Genomic DNA, 22,299 nt, shown 5'->3' on the forward strand with positions numbered 1-22,299 from the left:
GCCGTGTTATAACTGGAATAATGTTAAAACCCAACTCACTCACTTACTCATTTAAATAAGGCCATTCAATAGTCTGACAAGAATTTATTCATCTTTCAATGCACTATTACAGCAATAGGTCATGCTCTCATTAAATTCCATGCATAAAAAATAACTTAATACTTACACTATATACAAGAATTTCTATTATACATTTGAATAATCGTCCCACATGATTGATATTGCGCACACTACAGTAAGTTAGTTCTCTTTATGTCATCAATCATTACATAATTATGCTGATTGATTCACATCAGCAGATCTCGTGCAGTAATATTTCTTTTTAAGGAATTACATACCGCGGAGTATGAATAACGCTGCTCGATAGTCACCTCAGAAGAGTAAGTGAATGTTGTGTGATCACACACAGCTCTATTCAAGTTATTATATATTTTTATATATTTAATATGTCATATTTAACCTAACCATATGACGCAGGCCAGAATGTAATCGAGAGAGGACAAGACGGTCCAGCATTTGATAGTTTGAGAAACGACTGATGCCGTCAAGATCATAGTAACAACTATCACTATCTATGGATGCATGAAGTATTGTCGTACATTTCTTTGGTCATTATTGTTGTGTTGTATAACGAATAATCAAAGATCAATACCTACAAAATGAAAAACTGAAACTGACGTGTTTCACTATGAACCCATACGATATCATAAATATCAGAAGCAACCTGATTCATACGTCAGATCATTCGGTCGAACGGTAAATGAAACATTCGTCCATTCATTAAAAATGCATGGTTTACTTTACAAGTTGAATTTATAGTCAGGAGGTATTCAGTTCGACGCTGACATATTCTTGTAACGACATATATTTCAATACATTAGTGAACGGTCTCTTTCTGTTAGAGATGTATTTTTTCTTTCCTGAAGTAGTAGCGCTCGATTACCCCAGAAAGACGCCTTAACCCTCTGGATGCCGAGTTTTTTTTCTGACGCACATTTTCCTAAGATCGGAAAAGTGAAGGTTGTAGAGGAAGGACATATATGTCCCTCTGGCATCCAGGGGGTTAAACAAACTGATCGATATAAAACGTAGGGTCTGCAACGTGGGTGAAGCAATTTATCTTTCGAATCAATATCTATCGATTGCAATATGTCAATTTTCTATTTCTGTGATAAGCGTTGGAACTTGAACCATACACCCTCAGATTAGTATAAATGGAATTAAATGTAGGAAGAACATTTAGGTAGTTTTATCCTGTGTCCGTTTCTCTACTTTCCAAGCAGTGTTTCTACTTTTGTATTTGTGTTTTCCGTTAATCAGCACTAGCATTGAATCTATATTTCATAAAGTTCATTTGGTATTGACACGAAGACATTAACATTCCAATGCTCATGCTTACTCTGTACAACTTTCGTGTATGTAGATATACATCGGCAGGTATTTACCTCTTTTAATGTATACATCGTTATGTTATATCACAGGTTATGCAGATCACATTTGGTTGAAATGCCATATCACAGCTACATTGAAGCCCATGTCCAATTCACCATCAATATCGAAATCCTGAGGTGAGAAATGTACAGTTCTGTTGATGCTTTTGAGGTAATTCATGCAAGCATATAGCTCCCATCTAAGTCCTCAATCCACGTGGGCCAACGTGACCGGGACTTGCTCATCGCATGTCTGTTACACATCCGCAGAACTCGGTCGTAACCACGTGTCGTCATTCAAAGTGTCAGCTGATGAAGGCCTGCAAATATATTTTGAGGTTATTAATCACCTTTTGACAATTATAAATCTTACTCAGCGGATGTGACAAAATCACAAAAACATAACAATCCATAACACATGAAGTCATACGGATAGTAACTATTTGAAGGATGGTTATCAATTAAATGGTTTGACAACCATATGACAAGAAATCTTTGACATCCAAATGACAAAAAATCCTTAGGACTCCCGAATTCAAGATTTGTGTTTAATAACATTATTTCATTGTTAAAAACGATTGTTAAGAACAATACACCGATACACCAGTCTTGCATTATCAAAGTCTTCATGATAAAGAAGTTGTATTGAACTCCGAACTTAACATGGTCACATTACTCGCTATATATCCATATGGTTTCTCACCTATGGCTCCGGAATCCGAATCCATCTGAAACTTAAAGGGCAATGTACCATTGTAATAGTTGAATATATCTGTTAGTCGACAATAAGCTTTACAGTCAGAACGTGTAGCTTCGAAAGAGACTGCTACTGTTGTCATACTTGAGATTTGGTTGTTTGTTGTTTAACGCCGCACTCAGCAATATTCCAGCTATATGACGGCGGTCTGTAAATAATCGAGTCTAGACAAGACAATCCAGTGATTAAAATCATGAGCATCGATCCAAGCCATTTGGATCAATGACATGCATCAACCAAGTCAGCAGGCCTGACCACCCGATCCCGTTAGTCGCCTCTTAAGACAAGGATAGTCACCTTTTACGGCAAGCATGGGTTGCTGAAGACTTATTCTACCCCGGATTTGCACGGGTCTGTCACACTTGAGACAAAAATATTTTCTCTGCATTATATTTTAAACGGGTGGATATGGTGGCTGCAACACACGGTCGGCACAGGGATGTCAGACCCTAGTCGTGCTTGAAACTTAAACCGTGGGGGATGTTTCTATGGATTTCCCCAGCATACAATTGTTCGTGGTTTCACCAAAGTTCATCGTTTAAGCTGCATCAGTTGGCCCTTCCTTCCACATAAAGCTGGCACGCGATGATGTAACTGAAATACTGTTCAAACGGCGTTGAATTATAATCACTCACTATTTTCTAAGTTTCATGCTTACCTTCATCAATGCGTCCCAGTCGACTCTCCGAGTAGTTGTGATATTTCTGTGTGAAGTAAACACGTTCATTAGATGGAACATCATGCCAGGCCAATTGTAAAACAAATCATCATTACTTTTCATCATGTAAACTTGTGATGTATTTCGGACAAACTGAAAATTTGTCAAGGTGTTTCATGCTATGAAAGCAATACTTTACATGATTGTTATTATTTATGCCAAGTTTGTTGAGTTTCATGAATGTGATAAATCGACACTAAATGAAAAAAAACGTATTCCACACAAACCCGTAATCTTGAGAAAGGTGTGATTTCCCGATCCATCCAGACAGGGCGGGTAAAGAAATATTTCTTCATGATAACTTGCTTCTCAGAATCTGCACAAAGAGAAAAGGTCAAGCATTGTATAAATGTACACTTCACCAAGTTACATATGCTTTAGGTCTGTACACGGCAATGACTAATACAATGCGTCAACCGAATACAACGTAGAACATGATATGAATTATCTGTCACCTATATAATGATTATGTAAGTGGTCAAATCGGAGATATGTGGTCGTTTCGTCGTTTGAGAGTAAAAGGATTCTGACAAGCAACAAGGCGTTTTGGTAAACCAACATGATTAATATGTATTTAAGGGCAACACTATTCCAACTACCAGTAGTCTCATCGGCGCCGATATAATAAGCAGACGCCAATTTGCGCTGAACACAAACCAGTCGGGATTATAGTCCATAATAATAAAAATTTGATTCCACGAAGAAAAGCCATCCATATTTTTAAACTTTCAAAATTGGAGTGTTATTTCCCTTTAATTGTATATTTGGTTCCAAACACAACCACATTTCCTTTCTCATGTTGGTCTTAAAAGATAAAGTCATGTACGGCCTATTCCGCATGAGATATAATACACGTGAAGCAAGGTCTGGTCTCGGGGTTTTCAGGAAACTAGTTTGCCGTGACAATTACCGGTCTTAGCCCCTCTGAGTGCGCGCAAGGCTTCATCCTGTTGTTTGAGCAGCGCCCCCTGCTGCCACTCCAGCTTCATGTTGGTGTATGGTACTTCCGGGAAGATGCTTCTGAACTCCCTCCGGGACCGATAGTCTGAAAACAAGAAATAGGGAGAAAGAAACAGTTAATCATTTTTGGCTTGCATATGTATTGTACAGATGGACTGTTTATGAATATCTGAGCCATGCAAGGACTGGGAATGTATACGACTGTTTTCGTATCCCATGTACAAATTGAACAATATCCTCAATGACATCCTTATTGTACCTCTGTGTTTGAGATCTGTGAAGACGTGGACGTTTTCTGGATTAGCGTTGTCATCCGTCTTGGGTGTTGGCGGTACATCAATTTGTCTGAAATAGGGTACCAGTACAGTTAGAAAGAGCGAAATATCCACACATACAAACTACGGTCATGACAATATAATGTTTCATACACTTTGTTACGTGTAGACACAAAGCCCAAGGATGCCTAGTGGTCTAAGGCGCTGCGAGAGTTACGCCCCTTGGATGAATATGAGCCAAGCCGAGACCTAGATTCACTCTGATTATAACCTTTCTGATCACAACAGTGATCGTGGGCTTCACCAACGTGGTAAACTTGCTTTACTCTGATGTAACTGAAATACTCTTTCAACTCACTCACTCACGCTGGACACAAATATAAAATAACGCGGGTTGAGGAAACAGCTATAAAAGAGTAACTTACCGCTCTTTGTTCTTTCGTACAACTTTGATATCAAGTTTTGCAGGCTCTATCTAAATGAAGAAACATAGTTATGGATCATTATAGTAAATATTTTGGTTGACGTTAATGATACGTGAATAATGCATACTTTGCTTTATGCTTAGCACAGTATTATACTTTAAGTTGTGTTCAATGTACGCGTATAAACAGCAGCTGTTTCAAATAACGGTAATAACACACAAATAACGTACTGGTCTTCTGTTCATCAACAACTCTTCGATCATACGCCGCTCCTCTCTGAGTTTCTGACGATACAGATCCATGTCGTCAAGGAGACGGTTCCTGCCGCCTAGAATATAATTGACAGGTAGTGTTTTATATCAGATCAAGTAAGGTGGCGACCGATAACATGACGTATTGTCTTCTATTCATTATTTTTGAGGCATCCTCAGCTCTAATGTAACCAGGGGGCACGGGTGGCCCAGTCGTCTAAGGCGCCGCGATTCGCTGTGCAGAGTTGCGTCCCTTGGGCACGCCAGAAACCTATGATTGTGGGTTCGAATCCCGGTTCGCCCCGATTATGTTTCTAGGTTTGTCAGCACCATACCCGTGCTCGTGGGTTTCACCGAAGTGGTAAACGTCTGAGACCTGCACCATTTCGGGCTTTCCTCCCACATTAAGCTGACACGCTGTGATATAACTGGAATACTGTTAAAAGCGGCGTTAAACCCAACTCACTCACTCACTCACTCTAATGTAACCAAAACTGATGGTAATTTTTAAGAAATAAACAAGTGGAATATTTTTTAGTGCAACTTACTTCCTGGTTTAACCACAACTGTTGAAATAGTTCTCGGCTGAAAGAAAATAAAAACGTCAGTTGAAATTTGTGTTATGTTCCTTTGAAAATCGACTGACATATGGATTTAATTATTAAAATAATTGACAGAAACTTAAACATCTCAAAACACAAACCCTCTCTAATTCCTTTAATCTCATTAGTCTTTCCCATTCCCTGCGTTGTCTCTCGGCCTCTCTCCTTCTGTTTTCTGACTCCAGGCGTAGTTCCTCGAGACGCCGTCGTGCCTGGAACAAAACGCCAACAGGGGAATTCACTCAGAGTACACTTTGTGCAGCGCTTTATGGCGGGTCATACTGAAGTTATAATCAGATATTGTAAACTGACAATGTTTCATGAGCTACCTACCAACATAATTTAAATAAATAAGCATGTTTTAGTGACTTATGATGAATGCACATCCTTCAGAAACATGAAGGTGTATCGCGAACACCTGGTGTCGTCACTGGTTTTCAGTGATCCATTCATATAATTTTCAAATTTACAAAACCATTATGACAAGCATCGTCAATGTGTTCGGTTACGCACCTCTGATTCGGACTCTCGGAGACGACGTTGATTCTCGTCAAGTTCTCGCTGGAGTCTCCTTTTGTGTTCTTCGTTGTCCCTCTCCAGTTTGATCTTCAGCCTGGCTTCTTCTAACTGTTAATGTGAAACATTTAGGCAGTTTATAGCATTGACCTTTTGTTTCGTGATTGTTTACAATGAACGTTGTTGATGGCTTTTGCGCTTGACATGCATATTCAGGCATGCTTCAGCAGACTACTGTGGCCATATTGCTTGTACATATATTGCACATATGTGATTCTTCCTTTGGTTTATGGTGACGCTGTTAAACAATGTTGTCAACGTTTTTAATCAAAATAACTACATAACAGAAACAAGGAAATTGTTAGCTAGAAATCCATTGGGTTAGACTTGTCAGTTTAAATGTATATATGTTAGATTGATAAAATTACGCGAATGTGGGGGTTTCTGTGGTGTATAATCAAATTGTTAAACTAATAAGAACTGAATCAAGTCTACAAACTAATAAAAAAAAACATAAAGAAACAAGCTCGTCGGTATCACAAATGCGATTGTGTATATGCTTTTTGATTACCGGGGACGGTCGGGTAGCCTAGTGGTTAAAGCGTTCGCTCGTCACGCCGAAGACCCGGGTTCGAATCCCGACATGGGTACTATGTGTGAAGCCCATTTCTGGTGTCCCCCGCCGTGATAATGCTGGAATATTGCAAAAGGCGGCGTAAAACCAAACTCACTCACTCAATTTGATTACCGAGTGCTACTGATATAGCAGGACATGTTCATCCTTTTCGCGCACTACTGGTGTCATCACTGATTTTAAATTATCCATTCATATATTTTTTCCTTGTTTTGCCTTGTACGCCAAATGGGGAAACTGTTTCGGCAGAATCTGTGACTGATTATTCTCTGGCGTTGACATTTTTTATTTAGCTGACATGATGTGAAATCAAGTGACAAATAAGGAACAGACACATTTTGTGTTTGTCGTTAAAAGATTTAATAAATGCCCACATATCTGTGTAAATGAGGTGTACAGACACGACCTACGAAGCACTGTGTATGTCTCGGCGGTCACAATCTACGATATCAAGAAAATTACAAATTGCGTTTACGTTGAAACAGTGCTTGAGCAGAAATATGTCACATGTCATTTGTAGTAGAAATCACCATAAAAGTTATCCACCCCTTTTATAATACAATGGCTTCCGACAGAATATGTTTAATAGCTTTGATCATGCCGAAGACCCGGTTCAATCCCCCATTGTGTAAAGCCCGTTTCTGGTGTTCCCCGCCCTGATATAGCTGGAATATTGCTAAAAGCGGCGTAAAACCATGCTCACTCATTTTATGAGTTAACCGTGTTACCTTGTCGTTTAAATCGTCCAGTGGTTTGTCTATGGCTGCTCGGTACCTAGGCTCAGGCTGATGAAGTCAAAGCAGGGTTATGAAGAAGACGTAATGCAATTAAAATGACAAAGATGCCAATCAGTAATTAAGATTCTATAGTACTTAGCCTAGTGTAAAGTGAAAGGTATTAGTCGTGGAATGAAAATTGAATGAAAACACTTCTATAAGCCATACAGAAAGACCAAATATATATTCATTTAAACAATGAATATATTGAAACTACAAATTCCAGTTAAGTTTCTACAAAGATATGAGTGAAGTATCTATACCATCTGAAGCTAAAAGCTAAATCAGTTATCACTGACAAATTTAGTTGTCTATGTAACTACATTCAAATCGAATTCTTTTTGAAGCTGTTAACTTCTACTAACTACATTGTATTTAATAAACAGTAAGTAATTCGTACAATCTAGTAAAACAACCATTCTTACCAGCAACGCAGAGCTCCTAACTGGAACCTCTGAAAGTAGATCCAAACCTTTGTATGTACACGCACACGCACGCACACACACGCACATACACGCACGCACACACACACACATATATATGTATATATATATATATATATATATATATATATATATATATATATATATATATATATATATATATATATATATATATATATATATATATATATAACATAAACATGTTCAGAAACTTATCCAATATAGAATAGTAATATTTTGCTGGGAAGCCATGTATTGGATAAGTTTCTGTAAATGTTTATGAACATTATTTCCACTTTCATTAACGTATTTAACCCATTATTTTCTAAGTTTTTAAAGTTACATTAAACTCTTGTTTCATACAACGCATCAGTGACAAAAATTAAGTCCGATGCAATTCCCTATTTTGACTTGTACCACATGTTCCCATGTTTCTTTAGGTGAACAATTGACTTGACATTGCATGTGTTTGTGACGGGCGCCACCTGTGGGCAGGATACGCGAACACCTGGTATCATCACTATTTAATAGTAATTCATATACACATGCTCATGATATAGTGGGAATCGTACAATCGAATGGTTTTGACAGAGAATTCTTATGAAAATAGAAACTGTTTGTCGCTTGCATTGACACTTCGATTTGGAATACAACCATAAATACTTACCCATTTGGATAGGGTTGTACTTTGGGCCTTGCCTGCAAAACAGACAGGTATGTTTAATGCAAAACTGCATGATGTCAAAAATGATCTACCAATGAAAAGCCGTGGTCCCAAGCAATATATGCGCAAATTGGATAGGATGGTTAGGCCAGGTAACAGCACTAGGTAGAGACGATACTAGGTAAAGTTTATTCTTATATTCATCAGCATGAACCGAGGGCTATAATCTATTCTTCTGACTTGCATTTAGCCTCAACAGAAAGAGATATCGCCTGTGGACAGAATAATGCAAATGTGTACATTAATTCAAGAGTAGGGTAGCCTTTGTGAAACGGGTTGTTCACCCTAAGACCGATCGACTCACCATTGATAGGCCGGTGCAGGTTGTTGAATAATTATTGGTCTGTTGTCTGGGTAGTGTATGGGCTGTAGGGGTTGTACTAGTGGTACCTGTGGGACTGTAAAACAAGACATATATCAGAGCCAACCGAAGCAACAATTCCCCTGACACATACACGTATATAAAACCACATTTCCAGTTTGCTTCTTCTGTGTCAGCAAAAGAAATTTAAATCAGCCTACATGTTTTAATGTGTTCTGTGCTTTGTTATGTGAACCAAAAAACATTCCCTTTACAAATGGAATCAATGTCAATTGCCAAAGAGTTGTGACTGTATAATCAGTTATCTATGGACAGTGTTTACTATTTTTACTTTTTGACCAAGATCTATGGCATTAAATATGATAATTATCAAAATAAAATCTAAAACATACTAGTTACTGAATTACATATCGCTCAAAGTAATGTTCAATTATGGTATAGCTTGATATGATAAATGATAATATTCGGTATGCACATATGCATTCTTCTTCTTGACTAGTATATATTATCAACACTGGAATACGTATCGACATGCATAAATCAAACCTACCTAGACTTATGTCCCTGGCCGCCATTATGCCATAGCCACTGTCCATTGGTGCTCTGTAGCTGAGAGGAGCGGCTGGTTGAACTCTGCTTGATTGGGGAAATACCACGCATGTATATATATTCGTAGAAAATGTAGAATGTCAGTAAATCGTGGATACAAGTATACAGGACAAGTCGAAACACCTCCTCTGCTTTACTTGCCAATAAGAAGCAATAATGAAATCTTCTAGTGTTTGTTTTATACCAACAGTCTTACCTTCATACTAGCAGCAGGTCAAGCATAAAATATATATTGCTCTATCTAGTATATCTGTCACTGGCAAGTAAATGAATAGTCGATCTTTCATTTGAATCTACGTGTACACAAGTCCTGAAAATCTGTTTGTGTTGAGAGGTGATTGATTAAGTTAAGCCTTTCACAGGTTTCTCTTAAGGAGCATTGGGGCTTTATGGCATATCTTTTATGTGCCTTTGAAGACATTCAGTTCATTTGTAAAGAATTCTACAAAGCATTATGATCTTTTCAAGCCAATATATTCACTCATGGTAAAAGAACGTAGCAACGGTGTGTATGGATTAAGCTCCAATTTATGCATACAGTCTGATATAATGTGAAGTCAAGCATGTCCTTTAACATACATTTCATATGGCGTGTACAGTTTTGTATGAAGGGTTGTGCATTTGAACATAAATGTACGCAACACAACATTCAATTATTCATTAGTCATTTAATTTGGTGACATTGATGGTACGTGGTACTCAATTCTAAAGCAACTAAAAGCATTAGTAAAAAGCATAATTTAAATATCTTTCAGGATTCATAATCAACAGTTCCTGTACATCAGGTGTACATTTTATATTTTCTAAATTAGATTTTCTGATGGGGTTTGAGTGATTTTAATTTAATATTTGGGTTCTTGGGAGATAATAACTGTTAGAATATCGTCTCTTTGAGATATCACCAGTTAGCACATGCATCTCCTAATTGGGAAGTTGTCGTTGATAGTGGTGCATAAATCATGAATACTGATAACTGAAAGATACAAGGACCTACTGACATTAGGAAAGCGTCAGCCATGGTGCGGCAAACAAAAAGATCATGTGAATAAAGGATCTGTTCAGACATAGATAATGTCAAGTACAAGGTAAGCAAACTTTTTTTTATAGTTTTGAATGGCATTAAATATCGGTGATACCTTTCAGTTATCAGTTCAGAGGGGTAAATGCTAAAACCGTGCAGGAAAGAGAGAATGTGATGAAATAAGAATTTTTTAACAATACGCCTTCTTTCAATCAACCATAACATACAATTATAGCAGATTTGGGAGACATGCGTATCATTTGATGTGACAATAGCATGTGCATGCATACATGCTCTCAGTTTGATAGATTTTGGTATAATGCACATCAGATCAGACTGTGGAAAGTGTTCATGCATTAAGAATACAGTGATAATAACACGAGACAGACCTTCGAGGCCTGCACACATCAGCATTAAAGTATATTACAGACATGGATGAGTTAGCCCCCTGATAAGTTGGAGTTGATACGCCCCCTGACTGGTGCTTCACGGTGCTAATGTTTGCTGTTTCGATTACATATGTAACATATCCCGATCAGTACACATTAATAACAACACAAACTAACATTTGAAATAACGTATATATTTTCTTGGTAGGTTCAGCTATTCTTCCTTTTAAAAATCAAACGGATAATGTAACAGTTTTAGGAACGGGGATTGCAACCACAAGAGCTAACAGTTCAATATGATGCCTTTACAATGCATGGACGAATAACTAAGACATGTGTTGCTGTGTCAATTTTACTTTTCCTGCAGTGTTTAATCTTGTAGATCAGTGAACACAAAAGTGCCCATTCTTCAAACAGACACGGATATTGAAACTAATCCTCTTTGGCTATAATGTCAGGTTGGTCTGAACGTGCCGACAGTGTATCCCCCTTCAGTATATCACCTTTATATCTACAGTATATGCTGATATAATGCAGTGACTCCAAAGGTCATGTCTTAGTGCACACACACACATATAAGTGCAACGAGGGATTCAAACGTCACACTTCACAAACACATTTCTTACTGTTCTTGTTTCTCTGGCTTGACATCTCTAGGACAAAAATACAATGTGAAAGATTAAACAGAATCCCTAAAAGAATCTACACGTCGACTACAGTGACATGGGTGACACGTCTAGAAATAAAAGAAAGATGAGGGTTAATTGACTAAAGCACTGCTTGGACACTAGGAGGCATCTTCGAGGAAGAAAACTCACGGAGCTGTGAAGTTTAACTGATGGGGTGGATCAATAGTACCCAAATTAGGCTTCTCACTAGGGCCTAACGGTTCCCTTGGCCTTGCTCTTGGTTCGCTAAACGATGGCCAGCTTACGGGTCGATGAACATAATCTGCTCTAGCTGTACGGGGAGACCCTTGCCTGTTAAAAATGTAGGCAGCATTTTTTACGATTTCTTTTGTACATGCCTGTTTGTATATGCTCAGCGGGCATACAACTTATTTCCGAGTACCCGTATGTTCACATTGTGGTGTATATGCTCACCAAGAACATGATAAACTATTAAATTATCATTATAAAACATGTAGAAATGGTATCGATTTCATAAACAATTATATACTTTCTGTATTTCTTCATCGAATGGGATCAATATCAAATAATAATGTTGTAAATCTTATTGTTTTGGAATTAACTATTGCATCAAGTAAATACATATTGCCATTATGTATGACATGATTTAAAATAATTTTGTATTTCACACTGGAAGGAATTGAAAATTTGTACGTGTTTCTGCTTAAGGGATCCATAGAATATAGTAGATATAATAATGAAATATATTATATTACCTAGTGCAATAAAGACGAGGACATTAAACTCAAATGAAACAGTCTAACGGATATATTACTATTGTTTTCATTTATTATTTCTTCATAAAGGAAATTACCTACAATGTTAACATTTCTAATCAGTGTCTTTGAACACTCATGTTAATACTTTTGTCTGGTTATTTAAAATAAATGTTTAATTGACGATTTCGTTTCGATTTCGTAATTTTAATAACTTCTATCATATATACAGTCTACACAGGATAGGTGTTACTACAGTGAGATTACATTAGGAATAGCCTACCATATGACTCTACGAGGAGATGCTTGGGGTACTACTTGTACCGGAACTGCTACGGTGGGTGGTGGTGGTGAGAGGGAACGATGTACTACTACAGGTGGTGGTGCACGGGGCCGCCTTAGCAAGAATGGACAGACATGTATAAGTACTACACCTTCCTATCACTAGCACGTTATGGACAGTAATAGGTTTACGTATTCTTTACTCACAATTATAATTTATTGAACGTAATGTGGTAACGTTATTTACTTTCTTATATCACAGAAACAAACAAAGGCATATAAACTGCGGGGTAAAAGAAAGTATGGATTTGAAAATTGGATTTGACCAACAGTCGCGGAAACACGGACTTAAGGTCAAAAACATCATCCAAAACTGGCTCCCATAGGAGATATCGCTTGGGTGAGGTCAAGCGACATCTACATTGTAGATATCGCTGCAATGAAATTGCATCACAATACATCGCCATCGAGTAGCTATTTCTTGTTTCATTTTTAGCCTCCATCACATATGGGTGTATACTTTCTTGTACTAGCAGTTTATAAGCATGTGTTTTAACTTGTGTATTCTTTTTAGCATCAAAGCGAAACTGTTCGTTTGATTATTTATGAAAAATATGACATCATTTATACCATTGCCATAACTAGCTAAGCAGTGAGTACTGAAACTGCATACTTTACATTGTCATGAAATACTCTTAGTGTGTGTATGTTTAGAGACTGACGACATCAACTTGAGTTACATACTAGTATAAAATGAGATTCACTATTTTGATGACGTATTTTGGAAACGTGCACGTGGATCAAAAACAAATTAGGCAAAAAGATATTTAAAAAAGACAAAACAAACTAGAACTGGTCAGTTTAAAAACCTTGCTTCTTGCGGACGTACACGGTATATTCTGAACTCTGGTAAAATACAATTAAAAAAGTACCGCTCATCTATAAAGTCGTAAATGTATATGAATAATATAGCTGTGAATAGTAAGTACATGATAACTAGATCATACCTATATTTCAAGCATTCTTCATTTAATATCACAACAGTGCCACAACAAAACTACCGGACAGTGCGCTTCTAGCATCGTTAATTGAAAAACTGTACTATGAGATAAATTAACTCTAAGTATACTTACTTGTTTTCATCGTACAGGAACAGTGTGTGATAGGGTCGAACCTTAGAGTCCCCCCTTGATCGATACTGTGTCCAGTCAATGCCTCCGAGGGGCTTTAACCTGTCCGGTCCTTTCTCCGGATCTAGGTATCCGGATGCATTGACGCTCATGTCTTGGATCCTTTCTCTGTAATGGGCAATAATATGGCCATAAAACATCTTGTAACAGGACACAAATACGTGACCTGGAGATGGGATTAATAAAACAGCGTGAACTGTATTCTCTTATAAAGTAGTGAATTGGGCAACGCGTTCACTCGTCAGGTCAAGTACCGGGTTTCGATCCGCCAAATAGTTACATGCTGTAAAGTCCCTTTAGGGTGTCTTTCGTCCCAAAATGACTGGAATGTTTTATAAGCGGCGTAAATCCCTATTCACTCAATCTATGTTACGAAATGGAAACATCGGATTTCCAAGCAATGTCCTTATTGGTCTACATAGACGCGGCAACATTATTAAGCCAGGGAGTGAACAAGAGCTTAGATAATTGAATAGAATCAATATTGCAATATAGCAATTAAAATATCAGTAAACTTTTGATCCTGATAAAGGTGTTATAGGCCATTGTATGTTCTACTCCAGAAGTTAAATAAAAGTATCACGTTCTTTGTGTAAGTAAAAAGTTATATATAAAATGTGCAGAAAGAAAAAAGAAAAGAAACTGTCGGGGAACAGTATCGCATTAATGAGTGAGTGAGTTGGGTTTAACGCCACTTTTAACAGTATTCCAGTTATATCGCGGTGTGTCGGCTTAATGTGGATGGAAAGCCCGAAGTGATGCAGGTCTCAGACGTTTACCACTTTGGTGAAACCAACGAGCACGTATGGTGCTGACAAACCTAGAAACATAATCGGGGCAAACCGGGATTCAAATCCACAATCCAATTTTTGTGGCATGCCTACGGGACGCAACTCTGCACAGCGAATTGCAGCGCCTTAGACGACAGGGTCAACCATGCTCCATTAATGCACTCTGTAAAGAAACGTCTTGTTTCATTCAACCGCAGCGATTTTGACTCATTTAAATACGTTTTCCAACGAAAGTACTCCGAGATGCATACAGGCTGCAGATACAGTTACCTACTAAGAACAACTAGGCGATGTTAGAAATGGTACTAGAGCGCTGTGCAGGTCATGATCCTATCTTCGTGGGTTCGAATCCTTGATTCGCCCTGTCGCACTATCACTTTGGCATTACCCTACATCAAGCAGACACGCCTAACTCTCTCCCTCGCGAATGAATGGTACCCGCCTTTGTTTGGCTGCATGTCTCTCGGCCATCTGCAGCTGGAGGTCGGCTTTGTAATGGTTCTGCCTCCTCTTCTTGGCACTGGCTCTCTCGCCATATTCTGTAACAATAGAAATGACGACATCCGTAAATAGAGATAATCGCGCTTTCCATTCGACAAGTCGTTTCGGAGCCTTTATAATTGACGTTTTCAACACTTTTTCAACATTTTAGATGTACGTATGAAGGACATTCTTACCCCTTTCGCGAACACCTGGTGTCATCAATGATTTTCAGTGATCCATTGATATAAGTTTCGCCGCTATTTTGCCGTTTACGTCCAAAAGAATCTGTTTCGGTGGAGAACCGAGACCGGCAATTCTCTGATATTGAAATCTAACATTTAAGATCGTATACAAACGCTGCTTTGAACTTATCTTAGTCACATGACGACGGTCAGGCTGTTGTGTGAAAGGAAACCCGAATCACTCAGTAGTTAAATCTAATATCTCTAAGTGAATTCCGCAAGCAGGGTTATATAGTACTGACAGACCAGTGATCTTAACTGGAGCGGATATGGACAACTCACCTCCAGAGAACCTGGGCCTCGTTCCTCAAAGCGATCTTAGCGCTACAATGATCTTAAGCCTATGTTAAAGTATGGGACTTACGATCACCTTAGCGCTAAAATTGCCTTGAGGAACGGGGCCCTGGTAGTTAAGGGACACCAGTACATAAACAAAATGCAATAGATATGCATTGTCCATACTACCATACCACCATAAGCCACATGCTTTCAATCACTGGCTTGTCTGCTCCAGATTCGATTATTTGCAGGTCGCCACATATGGCTGGAAAATATTGCTAATACAACAAATACAACAAACAAACAAACTATTGTTAATTGCAATAATGTGTAATTTAAATCAAAACGTTAACTCCAGCATTGAAGCGATAAAAAAACATTCACGATAACGTAGTAACTTTTAATAATTTAACATGTAATGTCAGTCGGTGAGATCTATTAAACTCACTAATTATTTAAAATCAAACACAGTACAGTAAATGTCAGACATAAATATACTTTACCTCCGACATCAAGCGACGTGAGGTAGTACCCGCCTGGCTTGTAGTTGGAGTAATGCGTGGTTGTCGTTTCATTCATCTTCTGTCCTGTTCTGTACACTTTCTTTAGCCAACAGTTTCTATTTCTCTGTGTTTACCAAACACATGATAGGGTGTACGTCCATTCATTCTGAAATACGTACATATAAGTAAATATTGAAGTAAATGCTTCATTTTCTTTCAGAAAATGAGTGTAGACGTAAAGTACATCTTGCATTTTGTAACGTGTTGACAGTACTACAAAACGGCTATGCTGTTCTATGGCGGCCAGGCTGTAAATCTCGCCCTATGATACAGTTGTCCCGGCAAGACTACACGCTGAGGAAATATGCGATCTCATGTCCCTCTCCAGTGCTACCCAACGTACACACGAAGGTACAAAGAAGTACAATACGCGAGTATTATTGAAAACTACCTTACGAATGGAGACACAATTGATCGCCTTCCCAACGTGTCATTCTAATACGGTACAGCTATTATCAGCCACCGCAGGGAATAGATCGAAAACTTTCAAACACAAAAGCTTTATCTCAATGTCCAGGCCTTGAAATCATTGTTGAATATTAAAGTTGCGTGTACTAACACTTAGTTTCAATGGGTCGTCTGGTTCGATTTTGTTCACTATAATTTCATTCAACGATCGACAAAAAATGCTGTAGTGGTGTTGGGGGGAAAAGCTTTTCAATTAAGTCTGTCATTTTGAAAGGGTTGTAAATGCCTATGTAAATATACAAATGCCATTCGCGGCTAAGCAGTTTGATTTAAAGTGCCACAGGCTATTTGTTGAGAGTGTATATGTGACGGAGTCTGAAAGGAACATCGCCTTATGAGCCATTTTAAAGCATATCGATACTTTTGTGTAAATTAATCGTCAACATATATGCATGTCACAAGTGTTGTTGTGTGGCTATCAGATAAATGGTTTTATGTAACACACAAAAAATCACAAAAGTAGATATGTTACAGTCATAAATCTCCAATCATTGTTTTGGGAACACTGAAGCAACGTCATGTCGATGGATTCAAAAACCACAGATGGGAATTCCGCATTTAGCTAGAATCACATAGAGACTTTTGTGTGACTACCAATCAATCTCCCTATCGCCCACATTTACAATATGGTTCCGAAGCCTAAAGAGACATGAAAACAGAGAAACCAAGTTTACGAGCAAAATTAATTCAATTGAAGCCGACACCATGTAGTTTAGAGTAGATATAATGATATAATATTCCAGACGAAAACACCTTTGAATATTAAAGCGATCTTGATTAAGTGCCATTATCTCGTTTCTTTATCACTTGTGTGTATGAATTGTAGTGGCATGAGCAACCATTTGGATATCAGGTTCATTATAAATTGACTGGATGATGATGATGGATTATGATGATGACGAGGATGATGATGGATGACGATGGATGATGATAGGATATCAGGTGCATTATAAACTGACTGGATGATGATGATGATGATGATGATGATGATGACAACGAGGATGATGATGATATTGTTTTTATTATTATTGTTTTTAAGCTAGACATCCACGCACAGTCAGCTAGTACATTCACTCGACTATAGATTATGTCCGCGCCTATCAACTCATACACATCCAATACGTAACATGAAATCGAAAATGCGCTGTTATCTCCACATCTACACGCATAGCCAAAAGAAACGTATCCGTCATACCCCGCTTGCTATGACCACAGAGGCTCCTGGCTTGTTTAGTACACCTGATCCCTTTCAAGTTTCTATTTATTGCTTGTTCTACCTCTACTACAGCGCATCCGACCATTTATATGTCAGCCAAACAACCACAGTCCAGCGTTACTAGGTACACCGCGTGATTCACTGACCAACTATCACTGAACACCTTCTTCAATCCACCCAAGTCCTCTATTCACACGTTACTTATGTTTGTTCATGTTGGGCGCCAAGCTTTATGTTCACGATAGGTGGGTCAGCACATACTATAACACTAAGTACAATACGGGTGGGTTAGCATATCGACCTCGACATATTGTGCACTGTAGGCAGATGTACAAAAGCACCAGGACATACAGAATCCTAGTTCTTGAGGTATGATATATATATTGTTAGGGGATTGGTAGCCCAGTCGTATAAGACGCCGCGATTCGCTGTCCAGTTGCTTCCCTTGGGCACGCCAGAAACCTATGATTATGGGTTCGAATCCCGGTTCGCTCCGAGTTAGGTTTGACAGCACCATACTCGTGCTCGTGGGTTTCACCAAAGTGGTAAACGTCATTTAGGGCTTTCCTCCCACATGAAGCTGACACGCTGTGATATAACTTGAATACTGTTCAAAACGGCGTTAAACCCAACTCATCCACTCACAACTATAATATATATATATATATATATATATATATATATATATATATATATATATATATATATATATATATATATATATACACACACACAGAGACACACACACACACACACACACACACACACACACACACACACACACACACACACACACACATAAAGTGTTAGGCGCTGGGGTAGAGTGGGATCAACAGGAATGTGATCCACAGATCGTGGGGAATCTAAGTCTGTTCTTCGGCGTGTCGAGCTCCGCTTTTGACCAACAGGCTTCCCCGCCATCCGAAGATATAGTAGATACGTAGAAGGGTTTTTAAAAATCCAAACGCCATACTGTATAGTTGAGTGTAAAATTCTACATTATCGGTAATAAGAGGTAGGTAGTTGTGTGTTTAAAGATATTTACATTTTAGTTCTTGAATTCGTGTTTCACGGAGACCTCAGCCAAAAACTATATTGTGTGGACACATTGAGAAAAAGGCCAGTTTGGGGTTACGTTTCTTTGATATCCTACTTTGGATAGGTTGCTAACGGGTAAATACCTATATCGGTGAAAGAGTTAGTGAGCTGTTGAGTGAGTGTGTGAGTTGATGATCAATTGAGTGAGAGTAGCACTTAACGCCGCTTTGAACACTATTTCAGTAATATCACGGCCAGTAGATTTAAAGCAAAAGGAAAGCCCGTAGCTATGGGCGTCTTCCAGTTCTGTGACAACAATGAATACCGGGTAAGACAAGCCAAGATGATAATCATATGGAATCTGAGATCAGGAAATCCTGGCACGGCTATCTAACGCCACTGTGCACAGCGGAACTTTACCATAGTCTACTTTCCCTTTATGTTGAGCAGTATTCCAGCTGCTCTTGCCTTTGACGTCTACATGTCACTACTTTTGAGGTACAACGAACATGCTCTTTCTAACAATATGTCACAGAACATCATACAACTCCAGCTCAAAAGGTGTTTCATCAGGGTTACAACATTCAAGGCCTCATTAGAGCTTTCAAAAGATTTATGGTAGACATGTATAGGCATTTCCAAATTTGAGGCATCAATGACAAATAATTTGTCCGATACAGTTCCCTATTTTGACTTGTACCATATGTTCGCGTGGGTTTCTTTTAAGATGAATAATTGACATGCCTTAGCATGTGCTTGTGACCGGTGCCACCGGTGGGCCAGGGTATGCTCACCTCTTCGCGAACACCTGGTGTCATCATTTGGTACTTTAAAATTTATTATGATTATGGTTGTCGCTTTTATTTGTATATGATGGATCATATATTTTATAGATTATTAGTTACATTACCTGTGGACACTTAACAAGTAAATATGATAAAATTAATGATTGGTAAATACTTATTTTGGAAGGCATAATTATGTAACTTTATAGTTATTTACACGTACAATAAGTATATACGCTCGAGAGGGCCAACTGATAATAGATCATTCCTTTCTTTATGGTAGTCATTAATAATGGACTTTACTGTTTGAGGAAAGTTTAATAAAATTGTATATTTTACGTCTTTTCGCTTTTCAGCCCCAAAAGCGGTCATACATTTTTTACCTTTGTGAGTCGTTATTTAAGGTGTGATGTACAGTCATTTTATACACTTATTTTGATCGCAGTTTTCTGCCAGTCAGATAAATAACCACTTGTGTTCCTCACACAAATGTCCACTTGCTTTTTGTAGATGTAAGATTGTTGTACATTTCCAAATAATAGTACGATACGTGTACCGTCAGCATGTATATGCGAAGTGTGTCCTTATCCGACTGTAAAAAGCGTTGAGATAGATATGTACATTGCTACTGAGTGCAAATGGCATTACTGTAAGATTAAGCACAATGTGGGTAGGTAGATACAGACAAACCCTCCGAGTTTCTGGATAAATGAATCACGAGCACCTTATAATGCCCGTTTCATTACATATACGCGTTCACAAAAGTAACAGTCGTGTTGACAATTCGGTAGTCCCTCATCATATTAACTAAAAAACATTTCTAAAAGTGTGCATCGGTACATAAAGAAAACCAAAAGGTTCGATTCAGCTTAATGTAAGTATGTTAAATGTCAATCAAACACTTACGTGTAAATTCGTTTCTCTTTTTCTCTTCTGACAGTTCTGTTATTAATGTATGAATTGTATATACGCATACTTGTAAATAAATGGGAGAGGTCGATCTAAATCGTGATCATTTGTGGCCAATTATTTCGATGTGAATAAGTACGGTTAAACTAAAAACAAGTTATCCGAGATAGCGAGATTTCCGGATCAATGGGGTTCGCACAACGACCAATACATTGTTTGTATACGTCGGTAACTGTTATCAGTTATATCATGTATACTGATCTTTAAAGGCGTGATGGTATGAATATTTTGTTCTGTAATTATAATGCTCGATTTGTAATCAACTTTAACACCCACCATTGTATCAACCATATGTTACATGTCTATGCTTGATATGTTCTTCATATACTTAACTTAAGTATACTTATTTAATAGTTACAATGTACAATTGATTTGCAATTCTAAATATCTATAGACATTACACTACACATATGAAACATATCACACATATCAAATTGTGACATTAATTGATTCAATATGAATACCCATATATTCAAAATATATTAGTCTATTATAAAATGTTTATGTAAGTAATATTTGTAATAATAGCTTTCTATCGATTGAATGCGGACAATTTCAGTCTTTGCAGTTGTGGCAGCCCTACTTATATTAGACGTTACATAGAGCGTCTTAGATACGCTATAAACTACCTGTGTTCTTCAAACTTCAGCAATATCTTGAACTAAAACATATGCAGTTATGGCCTGGTTTCATTCCGAACATACCTGAGTTAAAGATACATCCATTACACGTTGGTTTTCTCCTATAATCCCACTTTTAGCTGATAATCCGGGCACTAGCGGTGGATTTCCACGCAACTGGTTGTCACTTTCATTGTGTATTGACTGGTTGTCAAGCGAACCCCCCTGAAAATGACAAGCCCATAGCCACCACTTAGCCGAAATCACTCGGCGATTTATTTGTAAAGTCAAGCCCATGGGATCCCTTTGTGAGACGTTTAGTCGTCCCTTTTCACAGTATCAATGGCATTGTGTACCCAAAGCCGGTCTCTTTCTGCTGAGGCAAACTCATTACTAGTTCGACTATTTAATTCCCAATGTAAGATCGTGTCGAGTTCTATAGATGTATATGAAAGGTTTATTTACAACATTTCGACATGGCTGTGTTGAAATGTGCAACCACCGGAGAAATATTTACCTGGTATAATAGCCGTTATACGACACCGTGCCATGAAATAGACACGACAATGGAGAAACCCCTTGCATTCACCGTGTGGTTGTTAATACGCGACATACAACTGTCAATAAGGTGGGTTAGTGGGCAGGCTTCATATGAAGGAGTATTGAATTATCAATCTCGGTCGTGTGAAATAACAAGGTAATTGGGATATATGATGCTAACCACAAAGTGTCGTGGCGTTCTCTACATAATCATGATTGATGTCAGAATCTCGTTAGTCATGTCTTGATGGACGTATGAGATCAGAGTGTTCCAGAGGTAGTATTATGAGTCAATGATGTTGGTTCAGCGCCATTTTTAACAGTATTTCGGTAACATTAGATTTTCGGCAACATTAGTATTTCGGTAACACTAGTATTTCGGTAACATTAGTATTTCGGTAAAATTAGGGCGTGTCAGATAGATATGGGAAGAACCGATTACCTCTTACTGAAACTCATTAGCACTTGATGGTGCTTGCAGACCAAGGTTCATAATCGCAGCGTATATGGGATTCGAACCTGTATATAATGATTACCGTGATTGCTGAATACGAAGTGATTAAGTGTGTTCAAGCA

The 22,299-nt window shown here is 38.1% G+C and overlaps 1 protein-coding gene across 5 annotated transcripts; it reads right to left on the minus strand.

Moving 5' to 3' along the window:
• Positions 1 to 78: 78 nt before the first annotated feature.
• LOC139479707 (centrosome and spindle pole associated protein 1-like) lies at positions 79 to 21,395 on the minus strand. 5 transcript variants are annotated; one of them, XM_071262552.1, is made up of 21 exons: positions 21,268 to 21,395; positions 16,028 to 16,193; positions 14,963 to 15,059; positions 13,673 to 13,837; positions 12,541 to 12,654; positions 11,671 to 11,832; positions 9,384 to 9,466; positions 8,816 to 8,909; positions 8,455 to 8,486; positions 7,770 to 7,798; positions 5,932 to 6,045; positions 5,520 to 5,630; positions 5,365 to 5,401; positions 4,796 to 4,893; positions 4,566 to 4,615; positions 4,125 to 4,210; positions 3,816 to 3,950; positions 3,133 to 3,221; positions 2,846 to 2,891; positions 2,134 to 2,164; positions 79 to 1,750 (listed from the first exon to the last, which is right to left on the minus strand). In XM_071262552.1, exons 2-21 carry the CDS (start codon positions 16,101 to 16,103, stop codon positions 1,687 to 1,689), a joined length of 1,713 nt encoding a protein of 570 aa, XP_071118653.1. In that variant the 5' UTR covers positions 16,104 to 16,193; positions 21,268 to 21,395; the 3' UTR covers positions 79 to 1,686. The 5 variants fall into 5 exon arrangements, with proteins under 5 accessions (XP_071118653.1, XP_071118656.1, XP_071118655.1 ...); XM_071262555.1 differs by lacking the exons at positions 11,671 to 11,832; positions 12,541 to 12,654 and adding an exon at positions 11,479 to 11,505 and having other exon boundaries at positions 9,384 to 9,469; XM_071262554.1 differs by lacking the exon at positions 12,541 to 12,654.
• Between the last annotated feature and the right edge of the window lie 904 nt (positions 21,396 to 22,299).

This window comes from Haliotis cracherodii, unplaced genomic scaffold, assembly GCF_022045235.1.
Source record: "Haliotis cracherodii isolate W230 unplaced genomic scaffold, xgHalCrac1.p SCAF_4, whole genome shotgun sequence".
NCBI lineage: Eukaryota > Metazoa > Mollusca > Gastropoda > Lepetellida > Haliotidae > Haliotis > Haliotis cracherodii.

Bases quoted from the DNA above. Each gene is read 5' to 3' on its own strand.
- LOC139479707 (XM_071262552.1), bottom strand. From the start codon at position 16,103: ATGAATGAAACGACAACCACGCATTACTCCAACTACAAGCCAGGCGGG. The intron at 5,402-5,519 runs GTTTGTGTTTTG...ATTTTCTTTCAG, and splicing joins GATTAAAGGAATTAGAGAGG to CCGAGAACTATTTCAACAGT. The intron at 2,892-3,132 runs GTTTGTGTGGAA...TACTTCACACAG, and splicing joins CACCTTTCTCAAGATTACGG to AAATATCACAACTACTCGGA.